Genomic DNA, 22719 nt, shown 5'->3' on the forward strand with positions numbered 1-22719 from the left:
TAATTTCAGAGAATTTATTTTCTTTAATTGCCATATTTAAAAATGATTTTTTTATGAATATTTGTATGCTTAAAGTATTAAGATAAGGTCATTATCCAATACTGTATTATATTTCTGGCATCCTAAAATTTTCAAACTGAGAAAGGTCATATATTGCTTTTCAAAAAAGACCCTTCAGGGCCCTCAGTAAATCCTAAAATAGAAGAACCTTGCCAAAAAGAAGCAAAAACATACATTCCTGAGCAGAAATGGATTCTCTCTTTCTTTTTTTAAGATAATATATTGGCTTACAGTGAGTAAAATATGAGGATTTTTTTTTCTTCAAGATCATAAATGAGGAGGTATTATTAAGAGATAATTCAGGAGAGATTTTTCTATTTTGATCACTGCTTTTCAAATCAACCATGTGATCCAGAACTGCATTTCCCCAAGCACCTTGATTCTGCCTGAGGGAACATTAGTTGTGGAGCAATGTAGGGATATTAAAGGCCCCAGTCTTCACTTAAAGCTTATTTGCTCTCCAAGCTTCCTGTGGTGGCAGGATAGAGCATTAAAGAGCCAATCTCTTGAAGTGGATAAAAGTTTGTTATTGTTGTGTTGTCAGATCCAAAATAGCATGTAGAGAATAACATGTGAAGAGCCCTTTCTTGTTGACATAGGCTTTCGCCTGTGTTTTCTCATATGATGCTCACCTCTAGGAAAGTGTTTATCCTCATTTTCAGTGTGAAGCAAGGTTGTAAGAGAGATAACTGATGTGTCTAAACCTTTCAGCTACTAAATGGAGATGCTTAGAATAAAATCTTATTCTCTTTGATCCAAACTCAAGTAATTTCAAAATTAAAGGTAAATTCACAGGATAATTTATTATATTCCTATATGACTTGCTAACACAACATATCATCACAGAGCTTTAAAGCTAGAGCTTGGCCAAGCCTCCTTCTTATTTTCCAGACCTCAGTTTAGATGTTATCTCTTCTCTCATTATCCTAACTCAATAGCTTTGCTTTACAATTTGCTATCAGTTTATGGTTTGAGGGGTTTGTTGTAGAACTTAGTTTTTCTTCCTCTAGACTGTAAGTTTCGTAGGGACAGGAATTGTATTTGCTTTATGCACTCTCGTAGTTACAGAATTTAGAATAGTGCTAGGCACCTGGTAAGCATTCGAATAAATATTTGTTGGATCAGTTGCATGAGGCTCAGAAACATAATTTGTCCAGGCCCAGCTATGTTGTTCGTGGCAAACCCCTTAGAACCCAGGAGTCCTGTTTCCTATTACAGTGCACCATGCAGGTGCTTCCCTAGCCTAACTCCAGTGTTTCTAATTGTTAGTTTGAATGAGAACTGTCCCCTACCCACCCCACCACTTGCTTCACAATGACTCTTCAAAGCAGTGAAATCTTGCTCCCTGAGCCTTCTCCCAAATTCAAAGTCAGATAACAGAGAACAAAATCAACAAGGACAAATTCTCTTTCTTTGTGAGCAGAACTGTGAAGTATATTTTTGTTGTTTTTGGTTTGGCAGTAGGGTATTTGGCTTACCTTTCACTTAAAAAGTCTGCCTCCTTTGGACAAGCATCTAAGCCCTTCAGAGACTGGTAATAGCTACCACATACTCAGCTGGAACGTGTATCTATGAACACACGTCTCAAACTCAGCCACACTCCATTATCTGTTGTGTCTGGAGACTAGCAGCTTAGTCATTCTGTCGTTGTTTGGTTATATTTTTCATTCCTGACATATTGCTGATACTACTCTCACTCCTACCCCAGCTGCATATATTCAGTTACTTCAGATGTGTTACTGGGTTGACACTCCTTAGACCGGTGAATAATCCAAATGTCAACCAGTGTGCCAGAACTTCTACAAGTAACTCCTGTGTCATGTAAACTATATGATACAGCACTGCATCACACCTGCAAGAGCATATTGTGGGAATTACGTAATTGCTTATACAAGTCAACAATGAGAATAAAAGAGTTTAGATGCCAAAAAGCCAACCAAACTCTCCACCCAAATGCAAACCAAGTGAAGGTACCATGAGCTCATCCTCTTTAAAATTCAGAAACAAAACTCTGCTTTAAGTATAAGTCCTGTTGAATAAGCTACATTCCTACAATGGTCTCAGAAACCTTGCCATCATTTTTACACACATTATTTCTAACCTTCCCATTTTAAAGATAGAAAAACATACTCTCCAAGAAGTTCAACAACCTGCCCAATTTCTCAAACTAAGTTATAGTATAGAATTTTATTTTCAGACCCAGTTGGATGCTCCACTGATCCTATGTCACGCAAGAATGTTATTGGGTCTGCTGTTAAGAGTCTTCTTAACGCAGTTAGACTAGACCCTACTGGTAAGGTCAACCAATAACCAGAACCCCGTCTTCATCATGCTTCCTACTCTGAACTGCTTTTATAAGCCTTTCATTAACCCAACAATACCTATACATCTTGGGGCCCGTTGCTGTGCAAGTCATCCATCCATCTCTTCTAAATTATGATAGCTAATTATAGGAAAAGCAAAACACAAAACAAGTATAATTATCTTTTTTTTAATGATAAAATTACTTAAGACTACTGTTTATATCCTTTATGGTTTAAAATTATTTTCAAATCTCCAACTTATGGCAGAATTTTCTCAATTTGGAAGTGTGTATTCTAGCATAGGGATTACCGAAATACCAAAAACAGATACATACTGGCTTTTAGGGAAGGAAAGACTGTGTCTGTGTAGCCCAGGGTTTTCCCTTATTTATTAGATTGTCCCTACAGTTGATCTTGAAAATTTCCAGACCAGGGGGCTGTCCCAGCCCTGGCAAACTGCTGACTTAGAAACAGTAATTTCCATGACAGGTTTTGAAGCATTTCATTATCTTTTATCTCAGGGACATGTGAAAGTTCCTAGCTGAAATCAATATAATTAATATTTAACATGTGATGTGTTTAAAAGTGTAAAGTCTCCATCTCAAAACAAGCTGTAGTAGATATCTGTGCTTGCAAGAAGTATTGGAATTTTTAATAAGGCAATACTTAGTGCAGGATTTTGAACAACCCAGAAGATCTTATAGATTAAAACTGGAAATCAGTTCTTAGAATTATGAAAGGAAAGTACAGTGTTTGGGGGATGAGTTCACTGTCTGTTCTGCATCATTGCCTTCAAGTCAGATATGAAGGTCTTGAAGCATAGGTCTTGTTTTCCACTAGTCAGAAGAGGACACTAAACTGGACAATCCAGGGGTCTGATCCAGGGTAAGAGTTCTAATCTTAAAAATACAAGAAGTTGTAGAACTTCTGTCTGCGAAATGGTTCAGAAGACCTTAGTCATCTGCTTTGAAATCACATTAACATCCATGGCATTAGAACTGGCTTTAGAAGTTTGAGGTTAAATATTAGCCATTATGCACAGAAAAAGTTGTAGAACACGTAAATGGAAAAACAAAAGGACAACCAAATAGCGTACCTTAATTCCTTGATTTTTCTCAGTTGCTATAATGATTTTGATATCTGTTGAAAAAGGGCCTCTCTGATATTTAATTATCAGACCAGCCCCCCAAATCTGCCAAAGTGCCTTTTCATTATATGCTTACCTCTAGTAACAGCCAGATTAAAGGGAAGGGGTCAAGAATATAAAATAAAATTGTGAGGCTCCAGTAACAGTTGCATGCCATTTTGTATTTCTCACCAGGAAGAAAGACCTCTGTCAAAAAGAAAAGGCTTGAATGTTTTAAATGATCTAAAAATATGTAGGTTCTCTAAACCTGACACAGTATGAGTATATGACTAAAATCTAATCTTTTTATGGGACACTTGGAACATGCAATATCTGGGATATACTTATTTAAAATTAACGGGGTTTTGTGAATTTTTATTTACTAAATGTGACAACCCTATATATGAGAAAATATGTATACCATACAGTATGTGAGTACATATGTATATACAGTTAAGAATGCATAGTGAAAATGTAAGTCCACGGGTATAAATATACCCAAAGTTATAGTACCTTTTGTCTATTTAATTGTGACACTCAGCAACTTTTGGAGACAGGGGAATCTTAGATCCAAGACATTTCTCTCACCATTCTTACAGGAATTACTTTGAGTCTAGGCAAAGTCAGTTTTTTAGTTTCTCAATAATATGGGCCATATTTCCTTGGTGTTTTCAGAATTCCAAGAAAAATGGACAGCAGCAAAGAGGATAGATAGGGAGAAAGAAGCACCTAATAATCTTGAGGGCTGTTCAAGATCTAGTCTCACACTATAGAGCAGTCATATTCAAAGTTGTGTTTAAATTCTTTTGATTTTTTTTTTTTTTTTGATAGTTTATACAAAAGCAGTCATGGTTTGTCCCTACTATGACTTTTAAAATGCCACTCAAGCAGATACTAGTCCTCTAACAAGCAAGTGACATATATTTTATTTTAACTTCATCATAAATGCCAGTTTTTGTTGTAGAATTATGGTAGAGATATTCAGGCTTGTTTTCCATTATATACTTATTTATTGTGGATTACCATATCACTGAGCAGTTAAGAGAATCACTCAGTTCTAATATATATAGATGATTTTTTTTTTTCTTATTTGGCACCTGGACAGCTAGAATGACCTAACTGTTTCCTAGGGTACCATGACTTTACTCCAGATATTAATACAGTAGAACTTGTTTATTAGGGTGGCCCATCATGGAGCTATGGTCTCTATTAAAAGTAGATGTTAATGGAAAATAGCATGTTATTCTTAACCCTGTTACAAACTCACTTCTTTTAATGTCACTTGCTTTTCAAATAAGGCAAACATTTTGTTAAAGAACTGGACATCAAGTTTCAAACAGATGATAGAGTTCATAGGGAAAGACAAGAAAAGACAAGCAATAACATGCATATTGTCAGATAATATGAAATATTAACAGAGTAGAAATTTTGAGTTTGATAAAGGTCTTCAGAGAAAGTATACTATATCCCTACTTTAGTTACTGTTTAAATCAGATTTTGCCCCCCACCCCAATGTAGGTATTTTAGAATTAGAATCTTTCATTTCTTTAGGTCCCCATTCACCTCTCCCCATGTAAACTTAGGAGTCTATAGGAAGCAACATTGTTTTGGGGGTTTTTATTTTTTAATCAGAAGAAACCTTCTAAATTAACAATTTTACAACTAAAGAAACTGAGCCCACAGCTAAAAAATACTGAGCCCAAAGAAGTTAATTCATCTGGCCCCAAGATCACACATCTGGTTAGTGCCAGAGCTAGGACGGAGACAAGCTGTCCTTACCTCCATTTCTCACTAACGGGTGCCACCACTGTTTTAACTTCCTTCCACCACTCCTAGCATTCTGTGATTCCTGGAGGAATCCTCAGCCCCTGCACTTTCCTGACACCCGGGAATTCTTATTAAGTTATGACTAACAAAGTATAAAATATGAGTCAAAATTTAGTCCCTAACAAAGTCATTGTGGCTTTAATGACTTGGGCAGTTGTTTCATAACAGCAAAAACAGGAAGATCCCACACAATAAGGCGCCTGTCTCACAGATGGGCTCCTGCGTAGACGGCCACCCACAAGAGTAACTACTGGGGCTGTCTTCCTCCCTCTTTGGCAACTTATTTTCATTTGCACAATTTTCACCTACTCCTTTTATCAGGAGGTTAGGAACTAGAGGAGACTGCTTGCTTTGTCCAGTCTTTGATAGGCAGAAGAAGATGGATTCATTCCTAAGTGATTTCTAGGCAATCCCCTGACAAGCCAGGATTAGACTTAGAAGTTGTTTTTTCATGTGCTTGATACTAGCCACTTGTATTATTACTCTCCTGCATTTTTTTTTTTTTACACTTAAAAACATAAACACATCGAGATTTAGGACTAGAATGAATCTGAGACCACCCCTCCTATGTGATTAATTTAACTAAGAACATTACCAAGAGAATTCCTAGCTTACCTGTGGATCTTTGCACAAACCTCAGACTAGTTGTCTGATGAGAAATAAAGAAAATGATGAAGTGTTCCATTGCTTCATAAGAATCTTCCTCAGGAAAAAAAAAACTTTGTCTGTAGTATTGAAGCTAAAGAAAAATTGAAGCCATTAACAAAATGTTCATATTAAGTGTAATTGAGTTTCAGCTTTTGCTATTCCAGTTATTGTAAGTAACTCCCCACTATTAATGGTAGCCTATCTTAAAAATTTACATGATTTTATAGAGAAGATATATTTTAGGCAGACAATATTAAATCATTTATGTAGAAACTATCTTTTTTCCCTTTTCAAAAAATAACTGCAGTCTCTACAGTGGTCACAAATCTAGTGTTGGACATCAGCTTAAGGAAGCATTGAAGAATTTGTGGTACTAAGGGTTCATTCACAGACTTTGCTTGTCTGTGTTGAAAAGGGGCTTCAGCCATTTCCTCTGGGGACATTACTTCTAGGTAGGCCATAACAGAGTTTTCTTGTGAAGGCAGATTCTTTACTGAAAAATGGAATTTGTGTACATTAGGTAGCAGAGACACATTTATCTTTAACATAGCATGCTCCTGTTTGTGGCTTTCTCTACGGCATTTGATAAAGCAATAATGTCCATTCCTTTTGAGTTTTGTAATTCCTTGAGACACATTTTCCCTCCAGAGCTATTTTACCTTCCTTTTTGAACTGAATACCCACCTTGATAAGAGGACAGGGAGACTCTAATGTTCTTAAAATATAAAAGTCTGGAAGGATGATAAATATTTTTCTTCCTTTGTTGGCAACTTCTATGAACTGAAACATTTCTGATTTGGGTTGTTTTTTTGGCAGCAATGAGAGAGTTTTGTTTTCTGGGAAATATTGGTTGCTGATAACTAATGTGTCCATACTGTAGGAGGCTGCCACATAATTTATTATAATTTATCAGGTTCAGGCTGAGGCTGAGAGGCTGAGATCCTAAATCATACATCACTCTCATCTTGTGTATGAGAGGTGAAGTGGCTTCCAGAGACTTATCGAGAACTGAGAATAAGAGACTAGATTCGTCTGACACGTTGCTGCTGCCTCTGGCTCAGCAGAAAGAACTCCCATGTGGGAGTCAGACACTGAAAACCCAGCTAGGCTGAGCTCCCCAACCTTAACCTCAGCCTTAACCTCAAACACAGTTCAGATCTATTCCGTACCTTGATGTGTCTCTTCTCACAGGCCAGCACTACTCATACTAATTGGACTCCACATTACCAGAATGTAAAAGGCCCCCCTTCTGCTCCTCGAAGGCCATGTCTGCCTTCCTTAGTGTGTACAGAGCACAGCATAAGTGGGCCCTTCATAAATGCTTTTTGATGAGAGCAATGATTGCCTTAGTCAGTGTGGTCGGGCCCTCCCTTATGGAGGAGGAAAACCAACGGCTGTTGCTAAGCAACATTTAAAAGACTGGGTCGGTTTCTGACACTGAGTGACCGCCATTTGCGTACTTCATTATGTGTGTTTTACAGTTGCCTTAAGATGACTTTGTTTTTTTGTGGCATTTCCATGCCTCCAGCAACAGGCTCATAGAACTATTTTAGGCAGGAGAAGGAGGGAGGTGGTATTCATCTGTTAACTACTTACAAGAGTACTGGCCCCTTCTGTAGTTTGGTTTATTCTCAGCCCTGCAACTGAAAGCTGCTCCCTGCTCCCACATTGGGACAGATTGATAATGTATGTCAGCAGGGTCCTGTGTCAATGGGAGGTGATAAAAAAGAAAATAAGGAGAAAAGTTTTTCCTTTCCTAGTCTTTTGTCATTGAATTTCTACCTACTCCTATATTCTGAGCTCAAGGGCCAATATAATTAATAAAAAACTTGCCCAACTCTCTCCAGACTCTTAATTATTGTAGTTAACTAACATGCTCTAATACATCTGACTATTTCTGCCAGGATGTACGTCGATTAAAAGGATGAAAAAGTTTTTTTTTTATTTTTCACTGCTGTATCTTCAGTGCTTTGCCTGGCACAAGTTAGGAGTTTAGCAAATACATGATAAAATGATATGATTAAAATAGTACAAATCTGATTGACTTCAAAATCTTTCTAACTATTTCAGAGAGACCAAAGGAGTCAAAATGAGGATGATTTTTCTTTGAGGATGGTTATTTGAATGTTACATTTGTCAAAGTCTAGTGCACAGACTTAGTTCAAAGAAATCATCTGTCTCTATGCTTTTCACATGATATTTTTACAATGTTCCAAGTACGGTTTGCCTCTTTGTCCAAATTCAGGTGATCAACAGAGCATAGAAACCTTTATTTTCCAGATTTTAAGTCTTTAGTGTAAGTGCCTGTCTTTTGAGAACCAAAAAGGAGATATCATTAAGACTGAGCAGTTATGTCTTAAAAACCAAATAACTTGGAACTTATGCAATTCACCTGGAATTCAAAATGGCATAAAGGTTCAATAAGTAAGACACAATAGCTGAAGTGACTGATTCAGAGATCCCTACTCACTGCTACTAACATATGGTATCATCGGAAAACACACGTCCGCCAGCAGGGTCACCCAGAGGGGGTGCCTGCCTCTTTGAGTACAATGGGTAGCACAGCAAGCCAGTGTGCAGTAACATGGACTTGCGTTGGCTTCACCTCAAAAGGCCTGGTCTCCTGGGCATAGGCAGTGAGTGGCATGGTGGGGACTTAGATGCTCCAAGTGAAGCCTTTGTCAGTGCAGAATGCTCATTTACAAGGGGAATGCCTCACAGGAAAGAGCCAATTGCAAGGGCAGCGGGGTGGGAGTGGGAGGCCTGTTGCCATGGTGCTTTGTTACTCCTTTAACTTGCTGTACTTAATTCCTGGGCATTCACGGTAGGGTAGCAGAGAGGAGGGCGAATGCAGGCAGGGAGTGGGGCGGCCCAGGGTAGGGAATCCCACTGCAGTAGGATTGTAGTCTTAGACTTTCCTTTGGCCTGTTCTCTAGTACTAATGGGGGACGGAGGATGGGGAGCAGGGGTACGGCATGCCTACAGGAAAGGAATGACTTTCTCAACATGCCCTAGCTTACTAAAATAAAATGATTAATAAATTTCATTCCTCAATATTTCTAACATGAATTAGAAGATGTAACACTAAAGTATCAAAAATCATAGTAATTCATATCCCCAAATAATTCACCATTCACGCAGCAAACAATATCTTGTATTTCCAAATGCACTCTAGATCATAGATCAAAAGGCTTAATGTGTTTAATTTATTGACTGCCATCTAATATGCATATTAAAAAGCTGGTGGAGTGCAGAAAATTGCCTTCTGACTATGAAGTACTTTTAAAATGAAATAATTCTTTCCCACTCATGTCTTTGTAAAAGAAAGCTAAATCCATTGGCACACTGTTGGTGAGCAAAAAAATTCTCCAAAAGTAGTTAAAAATTTTTTTGTATATACAGAAAGCCTCATCTGAAAACAGCCATAGTCTTAACCCTTTCATTGCTATTTTTAATGTTCAGAAAGTAAATTAATTGAATGCACCATCACTCTGAAACCATTAGAGTGGCTGAGCTCTGTGCGAGGCTGCGTCTGCAGAGTATCAGCTCTGCAGGGGAGAGAGGGTTAAGAACACCTAGTTGAAATGGGGGAGGGTACTGATTTCAGATTTACTTAAATATTCATGGAGCTTCCTCCATTTTAATCTTCTCCTTTTTAAAAGATGGCTGTGTTTCCCAGTCTGGCAACCCCTCAGGAAAGAAGAATTGCTCCTTCCCTGCAGAGTTCAGCTAAACAGGACTAAGATAGGGTGGAAACCCCTTCGGCCACTAGGACTATTTATTCATAATTCATAAGTGCAGCACACCAGCCAGCTGAATCCATTTGGACAAGCTCTTGTTCTTTCTTCAATTCCTGATTTCATTATTCTCTCTGGCAGAAAAGAAGCAGGGAGCACAGGCTTCTTGCAAGAATGGAGTACGAAGATGAGCTTTGTTTGATGCCTTAAGTTTTGGAGGCTTTGTCTTTGATAAGTTTTGATTATTTTACCACTGAATGTGCAAGGCTTTCCTGATCCTCTCAGGACTGCTCTGTTAGAACTGTGAATTCTTTGAAAGGGATCTGAGGATTGTGGCAAGGAGAGCATTCCAAAATGCCTGAGGCAAACTATTTGTTATCTGTGTCTTGGGGTTACATCAAGGTGGGTTCATTTGATTCTATTATGTGTCTTTGATAGAATTTGAAACATTTATATCTGTATGTTTTCTGTGAAGTAGAAAGACCTGTATTGTCACTTAGCCCCATAAGACTGCTTATTATGAAATAAGGCATGTTATATTATATTGTATTAAAATAGACGCTGCTGTCTCTTAATCTTATTCTTTTTACACAACTCTTATTTTTAGAGGATGCTTTCCCCCCCCTTGTTTTCCCTTACACTTTTCACATATAATCTCTTCTCACTGTATAGGTTATTAACTCAAATTATATTTTTGAGTTAATTTCTAAGAAATGTATTTTAAGATGGTCTTACATTTTCAAGTAAGATCATCTTGTCCTATATTAAGATTCTTTTTCCTATGTTTGCACCTTCAAAAGAAATCAAATGTTAATTTTAAGAAACCTTAAGAAGACCTCTTTTTCCTGTGGTACCATTATACTGTATTTTGTAAAAACAGTATAATTTATCTAATGGTATCTGCTCATCCAACCTCTTTGTTCTTAGACAGCAAAGTTGTAAACATGTAAAGTGATAATTTGTTACTTTTTAGGTGGTTAATACATTTTTGTTCTTCATACACAGTTCAAAAGAATGCTGAACCGGGAGCTGACACACCTCTCAGAAATGAGCCGATCGGGGAACCAGGTGTCTGAATACATTTCAAATACTTTCTTAGGTAAGATATTACATGGAAAAGCTCTTTCATAACTGAGATTTTTCATTATTAATCTCTGCAAACCATCAGGAGCATCCCTTTGTGAGTTTTAATTGAGGCAAAGTCATAGAAAAACAAATCTATTTAAAATAAGAACTAAGGCATCCTTTAATGGGAAAAAATGAGCAGGAAGATGTCATTAAAAAATATAAAAATAGCCATCAAAGAGAAAAGTTAATATGGCCTAAGTGTATTTTTATGGACCACCCCTTATCTCCCCACCCACTTCCATCTCTGCCAAGACCTCTGAAGAGGTGGGAGGGGGCATTTCAATCATTCAAACTCTGTGTGCTCTGTAGTCACATTGCTAGTATCTAACAGATGACATGAAAAGGTTTGCATCGATAATTCCTTAACTACTTCCAGTATCCTGTTTGGTTTTTAGGGATTTCTGATCTCGTGTTTAAAGTCATCCTATTGTATAATGAACTTATTTTGACTATATTTTTCTTTATTGAGGCCTGTAGAATCTGTAAGTCTGTACTTCACAGTGAATGGGTAGCATTTAGATTCTGATTCTGTAGACCTTCAATTACCCCTGAATTATCCTTGTTTCCGGAAGTCCACTTTCCAGGAAAATGACCTTTTTACAACTGATCACTTCCCTTCTTTTTGGCATAACTACACATCGTTAATCAATGAGCATTTGCCTTGCTGCATTATGGAAACACATACCTCTTCTGCTTTTATTCTGAAAATCAATCCTATTTGTCTAATACCAAGGCAGTTCCTGCTATGGGCAGATCAATCTTAGACCAGCCTAGTGCAAAGCTCAGGGAATTACTCAGCACCTGATGGGTACCTGACAATTAACAAGTGCCTTCCCAGCTGTTTCCAGTGTGCAAGTGTCTGCAGCACTGGGTCTTCTCCAGCTGCAGTTGTGCCAGACCTTTTTCAGAGAACAAAGAAGAATTTTTCAGACATCTGAGCTCCAAGAGGTAGCTAGAATCTAATGACAAGGAAGCATGATATACTGAATCCTTCATTCTCCATATTCCCCCTTTATTCCTTTGAAGACTGGCCTCTTTTCCCTGTCCGTTTCAGATGTACTCCATTCTGTGCAACACCCAGTTATTTTTCATAAGCCTGAGGACTATTTTAGGAACATTTTACAGGTACATGACTGTGGGAGAGAAGAATGAAATCAATAAGTGCAAGAATTCATTTTTGTTTTCATAACATACCATGGCTTTTCTGTCTTAGAAGAGATGCCCATGACTAGAGTAAAACTGCATGAAGGCCCTGAGCTGTTAATAATTCAAGACTGCACCTAAGCATCCCTCTTCACTGTCATTTCTTGCACTGCCCACTCGCCAAGGACAACTAACATATTTTAGAATGCTCATTGATGTCTTTTTGTCCTCAAAGGGTATCAAGTGAGAAAGCTGATAAGATAATAAAGATGAGTCCTCAGGCTCAACTCTTTATCTCAAGAACAGGCAAATGGCAACCCTCCGTCGAACATTCCATTTGCTATTTAGGCGTATCTCTTGAAGAAAACCAATTATTTAGCTTTTTATTATTCCAAAAATTAAATGATCAAAAACACATTATTGAGAAAGGTTGTTAGGATCTGAGTCCTTAGACTTAGCATGAGGAGGGTGGTATGTGTGTGTGTGTGTGCATGTGTGTGCATGCACACTTGCACAAGGTAGGCCCGATCAGATAGACAGACAGGTTAAAATGTTAGATATTCTTGGAAAAATATAGGGAGACAAAAACATCATATAAACATAAGATGCCTCAGTTGCCTTATCTGTAAAATGGGAGAATTGGAAGAGATGACATCTGAGCCCTTCCACCTCTTAACATCCTATGACTCTGATATAGTGGTTTTTATTCATCTTGCTAAACTTACCTGGCAACCTGAATTCTCTGCAGACTTGCAATTTGACAATTCTAAAAAGCAAAGCAAACAAACACATAAAGCTTTATATCCAAACTGCAAATGCAGGACATGGAATTCTTAGTCTTATCTTGTGAGTATAATGAAAAGTCCAGGAGGACCATAAATGAAGCCTTATTCATAAACTGGCTGTAAGGAACTTTAATGACCTTATAATCCAATTCCCTTATTTTATAGGAGAAAAAACTGAGACCTAAATGGGCAAAGTAACTCGACGAAGATTACATGGCTCATATGTTCCTGATTCAGAACTAAGAGTTGGCTCTCTTGACTTCTAGACCTAAAGATCCTGTCCCTTTTTTAACTAGGAAAAAAGGCTGTTAGAAACTCAGAACATGTAGAAAGAAATCACGTTTAAGGGTATTTAAGTAATATTTGTATGCTTTTGGAGAAAAGTCTTTAGGAGTCAGGGTTATTGAACCTAAAAATAAAAAGTTTATTAACAGATTCCAGTAATATAAAAAGGTCTTGTTAGAGCACAGCAGCCATTTCAGTGAGCACAAAATGAGAAGGCCTTAGCAATTTCAGTTAGACGTGAAGAACAATACCTCAATAAGAGTTATTGAATGTTAAAATGTGTCATCAGAGGGAGGGAATCCCTTCCTCCAGGGATCTGTGAAACTTGTGTTACATTTTCATCACAAGGATGGTGTCCAGATAATCCAGAAAGCAGGCAAGAGACCATTTACTACTGCAGGCACTTCTTGATGCCATTATATGAAAACAGGCTCCAGTTTGCTGGTATAAAAAGCAGTAAAACAGGACCTACAGGGAGGGAGCATAGATAAAGCAAGATACTTAGATGTGGTATTACAGTTTAGTTAATATTGTTATAAACAGAAAAACAATCCTTTTAAATCCCATACTTACTGTCTCAAAAGCTAGAACAGAATTTTCAAGATGCGAGGAGAAGAATTGAGGAACTTTGCTTGATCAAATGCTGTGATCTAGCAAGAAAACCACCTCAAAGTGTGCCACTAGCAGAATTTTGACATGACCATTTTGTTTGTTTGTTTGTTTGGCATGCTTTTTTGTTTATTGATTTTATATGGGTCCACTGTTTCCCCACTGTAATCTGAGCATTCTGTAAATGTAAATTCACTAAATGTTTACCCTGATTCTCTGAGTCTGTGTTTCAGGATATTTCCACATTTTGCTGGCTAAGCATTTAACAGAGGAAATTCAGAATAGGGAAAAGCATTTAACAGAGGAAATTCGGCACAGGGAAACCTATCAGTTGTTCCAATGCCTGCATAGGGAAACGCCCATTAATGTCAAATTGGCACCGTGTGAATAGCGGCTTTCTTCTTGATTGTAATGTTCCAGACATAGACACAGTAGTGGTTCAGCCCAATTACTTGCTGCTGCAGGGGACCTTTAACTAAACAAAGGGAAAAGCTGCTAGTTCCACTAGAGGTACTTATATCAGTGGGGTGTGCAGGAGGATCCAGCAGCCTGTCTAACCAGACATGGAGACCAGTGATGGGGAAAGACATGGGCTATTGTGACCTTTCGTTTTAGCAGAAGTAGTAATTATTAGGAGTGAAGTGACAGGGAGAAAAGTAATTTCAAAAATAACATGATGTATCATTTTTAATGCCAGAGATTGGGAGAACAGAAAGAGATTTTTTACAGGAACCTCAAGGCCTGGGTTCTATGCTATTAAATCACTGTATCTGGAACATAGTAATTGTAAGATAAATATCTGTTGAATAAATTGCCCTTTGAGCTTGGGTAAGTTGCTGACTTCATCTGAAAAGTGAGAATGTGGTATTATTATTGGTTCCCAAACCTGGCTCTGACCATCAGAGTCACTTGGAAAGCTTTCAAAAAGCACTGATTCAGTAGGACCGGGTGGGGCTCATAAATCTGTATTTTTTGAAAGTTCCCTGAGTGCTTCTGATGCTGAACCAGGTTGGAAACCCCTAAACTCATCAAAATGGCCACTAAAATTCCTCCATAAACAAAAGTCATAGCATGACTGATGAGTCTAGGATCTTGTGGGCACCTAGAGATGATACTGAGATGCTGATGAGAGAGAGTACCAGGGGTTGAGTTTGTACATGTCTGCTGTTTCTGTCTCCCTGTGCTTGCTTTGCTTTGATGAGTTGTCCCCGGGGCCCCCATGAGCAGACAGAGAGAGGTCTCTGGAGAGAACATGTGACTATGCCATCTGAAAGAGTTGAAAGCAAATAGTCTAAATCCCAGCATGCCAACTGGAAATATGTCATTTTCAAATGGAGAAGTTGTATTTGTACTATTTTCACTGTAACAAGCAGAGATAAATGTAGAAACTTTTGAAAGCTGCATTAACTCTTTCAACCCCAGGGTATCATCTAGTTCAGTGAAGTAGCTGTTAAGCTATGTAATACATTATTGCCTCATTGCACTCCCAGGCATTCTGTGGCCCGGAAGAGTTAATGAATTTTTCAGAAATATCAGGATACATCCCCTTGTGAAGTGAAATGAAATACTTGATGGCTGATATTTGTAATAGTATTATATAGAGAAAAGTGCTTCTATGAGCAGGTAGACATGCTTTTTCAATAATTCTAGCTCTCCTATTACCTTGTTGCAGAATTTTTAAAAGAGATTAAATAAAATGTTCATAAATATTTAATAAGCATAAATATTTTAATAAAGGTTATGCCTGCTACAAATGAGAGGCATTATCATTATTTTTAAGTAGAATTAATAGATAAGAGTCATGAAACAAAACTGAAATTACAGCCTTCCTCTAAACCTTAAATGGTAATAGGCCAGGGCTTTAAGTAATTTTTTGAAGATTATAAACCACTCATTTCTCTAACATATATTCTTCCTACCTAAAATTAAATTTTAAGTTATATCCAGCTAAAGTTATATGAATTTTTTAATTTAAAAAATTAATACACATATAATAAAATGAGCAGAACATAAACCCTGTCTTTAGTAACCTAGTCTTGGCTGCATGAAACTTTTCTATTATACAAACATAAGCTATTAACTTAAAAAATATGCACATAGATACTGATGCCTCACCTTGAAAATGTACAAGTGTAATTTTCCTAAATTGGACTCCAAACAGAAGAATTGGTACTGAGGCCTACCTCTCTCACTTCTTGAACAACTTATTTAGCTCCTCTGGGCCTCAGTTTGCTTAGCAATAAAATGGAGCAAATATTTTTCCCATCTACCTCACAGGATTGTCCTGAACATCACGTGAGATAATGCATGACAGTTCTTTCTAAGATGCAAAATCCACTGGAGATGCTTAGAAGTTGTTATGCATATTGCAGTGGGTTCTCATTGATAATCACGGTCTGAAGAACATATTCCTTTGTTGCAGACAAGCAGAACGATGTGGAGATTCCATCTCCCACCCAGAAAGACAGAGAGAAGAAGAAAAAGCAACAGCTCATGACACAGATAAGTGGAGTGAAGAAACTAATGCATAGTTCAAGCTTAAACAATACAAGCATCTCACGCTTTGGAGTCAACACGGAAAATGAAGATAATCTAGCCAAGGTGGGTATGAGCTGAGTGAGATGGGGGGTGGGATGGGTGTGTGTGTGCATGTAGCTAGCTCTCTGCTTCACAGCAGGGAGATACCTAAAACTGCCTGCTAGAAAATAGTAGTGATCACTTTTGTTTTATTATTATATTGTATGGTAAGGAAACTGTTGTGGCCTCCTTGTCTATTGATGGGCACCTAATTAAAGACATTTTTTTCTATACAAAACACCATTTTTTCACCGTAAATTGGATTTGTAAGTGGATAGTTGCTTATGAATGAGTATCCTACTGAAGGCACACTGGAAGAATCCAAGGGGAGGCCAATGAGCATGGTTGAATTATCCCAGAGGACATTTAGGGAACTGTATGCCAAGGACCAATGGGATCATCTGAGTTGATTGGCAGAGCTGGAGAAGAAATGAGAAAAATTAACAGCACTGACTCTTGAGCCAAAAAACCCAGCAGTGAGGAAGGCACAGAAATAGTTCACACATGTTCTAGGGGGCTGCGCAAGCTGATTGCTAAGGTTCTCTCAGCCTTGGGAAAATGAAATGAGCTTGCTGTGAGCAGAAGGACATTCAGTGAGGCCTTCTGAAGGACAGCATTAGAGTAAGGTCGATTATACATTGGACCAAGGATCTGGGGAGAGTCTATATCCCTCACTCCAGGCAATAATGAAGAATGAAATAAATTATTCCTTTAATCAGATAATCTTAGAATAATCCCACAACACAGGACTGAATGATGTTTCTTCCAGGTTTATCTGTGGCCTAGGAGCTGTAGGATATATGTGACTGGCATCCATAATTAAATTAGGGTTGATTTATGTACATTCTAGCAGCTGAGTCTTTCTGATCTGGCCCTTAGTGATAATAACCAAAGAACAGAGGAGTTTTCTAGCTGTAATCACTTGCAACTATCTCTTGAACATGACACTGGTTGAAGACTGATGAGGCAAATATAGGTCAGCAACTAAATTTATAAATGAAATATACAGAAATATACAGTAACTAGAATGAAAAGGACACCCAACCTCTTAGGTCATTCTATTTTAACTTTTTCGTGCAACTAGTATACTCTAAAGAGACATTTGAAAAACTTAGCCAACCATTGCCCAAAAAATAAATAAAAATAAGGAGATATGCTAAAAAAAAAGTTCTTATTCCTTAATTCTTCTAATTTTGATTACAGGAGCTAGAAGACCTGAACAAATGGGGCCTTAACATCTTCAATGTTGCTGGATATTCACACAATAGGCCCCTGACATGCATTATGTATGCCATATTCCAGGTGAGTAAACTGGAAAGAATCTTGATTATTCATCCCATTGTATGACTGATTTTTTTCTATCCCCATTTACTTTTCTGATTTGGCTTATTTTTCATTTTTGGACATCCACTTATTTATTTTCCAATCCATTTTACAATACAGGAAAGAGACCTCCTAAAGACATTCAAAATCTCCTCTGATACGTTTGTAACCTACATGATGACATTAGAAGACCATTACCATTCTGATGTGGCATATCATAACAGCCTACATGCTGCTGATGTAGCCCAGTCAACGCATGTTCTTCTTTCAACACCAGCATTAGATGTGAGTAGTTATGATCTATTTTGCATACCTGCCCATCTGCCTTAAAAAGTGCCATACAACATGTAATATATGTGCAGAAATAGTGGAATTGGATAATTGCATATTCTTGAACTGGCTCTTGATTATGTATAGCACCTATCCATTGGGTTACTAATATCAGAGTAACCTTCCTTTTATATGTCTTATAATTGAAAAATTTTTTAATTATCAAGAAATTAATAGGATGTTTTTATTTTTCATTGTATCTCTTGTATATAATACACATCTAGTTCAATGACTGATATATGGTGTATCTTCAATAGCTACATACTGATCTAAACTGCCCACACCTTCCCAGACATTGTGAGGGATAGCATAGAAACATAACATAAAATATCCCCTGTAGTTCCTGTTAGGAGTAAGCATCCATAGGCTTATTTTCTTAAGAATTCATGAAACTGATTATATGGGCTGAAGAAAAATAACTGAAAATCTAGAGCTGAGAATCACTAGACATCTTGCTGAAAGATGAATGTGACTCCTTTCCCAACAGATTAATGCATTTGTATTTACTGATATTAGCAGCAATGGGCCCAGCAGATCAAGTTCTTTCTTGATATAGAGCAGTGGTAGTCAGATGCTTCCAAAATGGGTAGGATCACTGCACAAAGGGACTGGCCAACCTTTATCCAACCCCACCTTTGCGGGTTCCTTTTGGAAGGTGAAGGAAGATTAAACAGACCATACCTCTATTGCTTGGGTTCCATATTTTCTAAGAAAAGAAATACAAGAAGATTCAGAGAAGTGAGATGGAGCTAAGGCTATTCTATTTCCCTAAAAGAAGTGTTATGTGTAAGTATCAGAGTAGACCAACACTGTTTATCAACTATTCACTATTGTTGATAGGATACTTATTGTGTGGCCAGAAATTGTCCATGAGTGCTGCAGATGTTTTAAGAAGGGAGGCTTCAATATGTCCTTCAGTAATTAGATTGGTCTTTATGGGAGAGGTAGAAATTGAGCTGACATTTGGAGGGTCAGAAGACTTAAGTAATCACAGAGGATAAAGAGAGACATTTCAGCCAGAGAAAGACATTTTAGCCAAAAGGAATATATACTTAAGTAAATCCTAGGTTTCGATCATTGCGTACCAGTGGAAGCAGAGGAGGCTTCATGACATGACATGGAGGAATTGAGCAGTGGGGCATTAGGTTTCACTTCCTAGAAATGCCCTCAAATCTTGCCCATAGTAAACACTTAGTGGATAGATACTGAATGAATGGATGAATGAATATATGAAACCTGACCACACTACAAATTTAGCTTTGGGAAATAATTTACTGCCAGACTTATGAGTCTGGAATTTGGCCTCTGTTCTCTAAGTTATGCAACCTGAAAACATATGAAGTTTGTTATATCTCAGAGCACAGCCAATCTTATTCGCTTCTTTGACTTATATGTGTTGGTGTTCTATCAGCACCATTTTTCCTTACCACTTAGCCAGCAAACAAACATCAGGTACCATATGATCACTTACCATGAGCGTTGTGCTAATGCCTTCTCGAGCCCCAGGCTGTAGGCCTGATAAGGACATGGGCTCCGGCCATCATATCTTTCATGTGAAACCTTATAAGGATGGATAGAATCTATATTTAATTAAGTTAGTATATGACACATTATAAAAATCAACAAACAATCCTTCTCCCAACAAGAATGGAATGGGATACTTCAATGTGAAACTGAAGAAGCAGGATAGGCGAATGGGACATGGAGGTAAATGTGCTCATTTTGCTCTGCAGGCCGTCTTCACAGATCTGGAAATCCTGGCCGCCATTTTTGCAGCTGCTATCCATGATGTTGATCATCCTGGAGTATCCAACCAGTTTCTCATCAACACAAGTGAGTTCACCACTAGGACAGTCATTCAAGTAACTGTATGAGTCACTGCTTAATTTTTTCCCTCCTAATGTTTTGTTATGGAGAATAATAAGAGTAATAATGAGGTCATCCTTCTATTCCACTCAAACTGGACAGACTTTTCCTGGATACTGTGTCCAATTTGGCAATATAACTTTTGAGCTGTGTGGAGAACTTGCAAGGGGTCAGAAAGGAGCCATAAAAAGTACTCAATGTTTGGAAAATATAATATGTGAGGAAAGAGTAACAGATGTGGAATTATCTAGTAAGCATAAGGAAAGGCTTGGCGATAATGGGATAATGCTTTTCAGTATTATGCAGGGCTCTCATGCAGAGCATGGTGACGCACTGGCCCCAAATGTAGATATAAGCATGGGAACCCCCAGACAAAATAAGATTCTGAAAACAACACTGCAGTGGGTTTCCACAGTTTAGGAGGAAGAGTCATTAAAAGTCCCACAGACTCTCTTCCCCCCACATAGGTATGATTATGGATTAGTCTGTGGTAGGGAAGATGACTTCAGTGAACCTCACAGCTGGCTTAGCCTTAGACTCCCAAGCCGTGCTTAAAGTTTTTGTCATGCTCAAAGTGTTAAGGATTCATGCTAGTGAACTCCATGCATTCTCTCAGTTAGTGTACTATTTCTAAATGCTGAAAATCTAAGGACTTTTTCTTGTGATAATATTGGTTTCCTGTTGTCATGATTAACATCAAGTGCTGATGGTTTTATAGAAGTGTTCGAGCTACCTGTAGAAAAGTACTTGTCATACTTTATCATCAGAATATTTGAGTGATGTAGGTGTGGTGTGCTTTTTGTTTTTTGTTTTAGCTCATTCTTCTATTGAAAGAACATGAACTGAACTACTTGTCTGTGTGGGTTTTATCAGCTGACATAGGGTGGTGTCATGAATCAATCCATGTATAGGCCAGTTACCTTCACACAGAAAAATGGTCTTTTTGCTACAGCCACCTACAACACTACAACATATGAAGCTATTTTGCATATCTGTATCCTTGATCACAGGGTGAGTGGGGCAAAGGTGCTGAAATGACCTCATATATCCCACTACCTTTACTGGGGCTATAACTCAAAGCACCCAGTTAAAGCAATGCTAGATGAATAACAGCACCTATAATTACTGACATATTACTTTCATTTGGCTTTATTCTTGATTAAGAGAAAATGTGACCTCATGAGTTTGATGACCACATTCTCATTTGCAGACCAGGGTTCTGCCTAATGAATGATGTGTGATTCTTCTGTGACAGGCAAGCTGGAAGCTGTAGTTTATGTATCCAGATATTGCAACCTCTGGTCAATAGGACTGGATGGCAGAAAATTTGACATCCAGATTGTTATAGAAAGTATTATAGTTTTGTTACCATTTTTACAGAAATTTCCAAAAAACTACATTATTTTAATAGAACAAAATTTTACTCTCACACACCCTTGTCTTCTTTGAAGATCCAAAACACAGTTGAATGAGTTGGTGAGCATATAAAAAAGTGAATGAATATACGTAGTTTGAAAATGCTAATATATTTGATTAAGTTTAGTGGCATTTTCAGTTTATTCTCTCCCAAAGCACAAAATGTGTGAAGACATATTGGAAATTACAATCTGAGACAAAAATATGACTTAGTAGTCGGGAATGCTTTTAACTAATCAAATCCGTGCTAATGTGAAGGAGAAGAAGAATTTTTTAAAATATCATGAATTTTAGTGCAAGAGAAATCTTAGTCACTAATATCTACCAGAAGTCTCCCTTTGTAGAAGGAAACTTTCTCTAAGAAGTGACGTGTGGATTTTGGTTTTTAAAACTATTTGAATAGAACTAGATCTGATTTTACATTCAGGTAATGCCAACCTTTGAATTGTACCCCTTTTTATTAAGTCATCATTTTTTCTTGCTTATTAGATTCAGAACTTGCTTTGATGTATAATGACGAATCTGTGTTGGAAAACCACCATCTGGCTGTGGGTTTCAAACTGCTCCAAGAAGAGCACTGTGACATCTTTCAGAATCTCACCAAGAAGCAGCGTCAGACACTCAGGAAAATGGTTATTGATATGGTAAGACTTCAGCATCTCTGCGTTACTGTCACAGGAGGGGAGATTGCTCTCCAACAAACCGATCTCATTGAGTATTTCATTTTCTTTTTACCCAAGGTGTTAGCAACTGATATGTCCAAACATATGAGCCTGCTGGCAGATCTGAAGACAATGGTAGAAACAAAGAAAGTTACAAGCTCAGGTGTTCTTCTGCTGGACAACTATACTGATCGCATACAGGTATTTGATAAAAGCCTTTGATTTACACAAAGCCAAACCAAACAATAATTTAAAAAATGAAAACAAACTTAAGTTAATTGCATGTCCTAGGTTATTACTACAGCTTTGGGCTTATTTTAAGAACAAACTAAGCAATAACTAAAGAAAACATCACAGCTCATTCTCTAATTTATGAAGAAAAACAATCCTATTTATTGAATTGCTTAGTTCTAAAAATAAATAGCAAGATGTATTTGTAATAGAGTGTACGTGACTGCGCGTCCCAAAAGCTCATGTTTGGATACAAATCCCAATTGACCTGCAGTTAAGTCTGTTTTGGTTATACAAATTGCGATCAGCTGGTCTCCTCTTCCACAAGCGGAAAATATGAAGATATCTACTTTGAGTAATTCTTTGCATTCTTTCCAAACTGAAGAAGGGAAATGGTGGCAGTATCTGACCTCTAATGTCCGTTCCAGTTTTTAAATTCAATGACCATCAATTTAAGAAGACACACATTTTCCCTTTTGGGACTCCTATAATGGTAAATAACCAACTCTGGCCAGTACAGCTATAATTCTGCTTTTTATGTGCACACACTAGAATTATACTATAACTAAAATGTTCTTGGGTTTGGTACCAAGTGTACTGGTACAAGAGGGATGAGATGTCCTGGTTGTATTTACACGTAATTTTATGAGATTTCCAAAACTT

At 37.6% G+C, this 22719-nt stretch overlaps 1 protein-coding gene across 1 annotated transcript in view; it reads left to right on the forward strand.

Moving 5' to 3' along the window:
- The window catches only part of PDE4B (phosphodiesterase 4B), a 39915-nt gene that overhangs the window by 11487 nt on the left and 5709 nt on the right, over nt 1-22719 (forward strand). The window contains exons 2-8 of the mRNA XM_090269573.1: nt 10707-10800; nt 16074-16252; nt 17432-17530; nt 17672-17836; nt 19615-19714; nt 21653-21807; nt 21904-22026. Coding sequence (XP_090125699.1) covers nt 10707-10800; nt 16074-16252; nt 17432-17530; nt 17672-17836; nt 19615-19714; nt 21653-21807; nt 21904-22026 — 915 coding nt within the window. The remainder of the gene's footprint in view (nt 1-10706; nt 10801-16073; nt 16253-17431; nt 17531-17671; nt 17837-19614; nt 19715-21652; nt 21808-21903; nt 22027-22719) is intronic.

Source organism: Furipterus horrens, unplaced genomic scaffold (assembly GCF_987537825.1).
Source record: "Furipterus horrens unplaced genomic scaffold, mFurHor1.1.pri manual_scaffold_3, whole genome shotgun sequence".
Lineage (NCBI taxonomy): Eukaryota > Metazoa > Chordata > Mammalia > Chiroptera > Furipteridae > Furipterus > Furipterus horrens.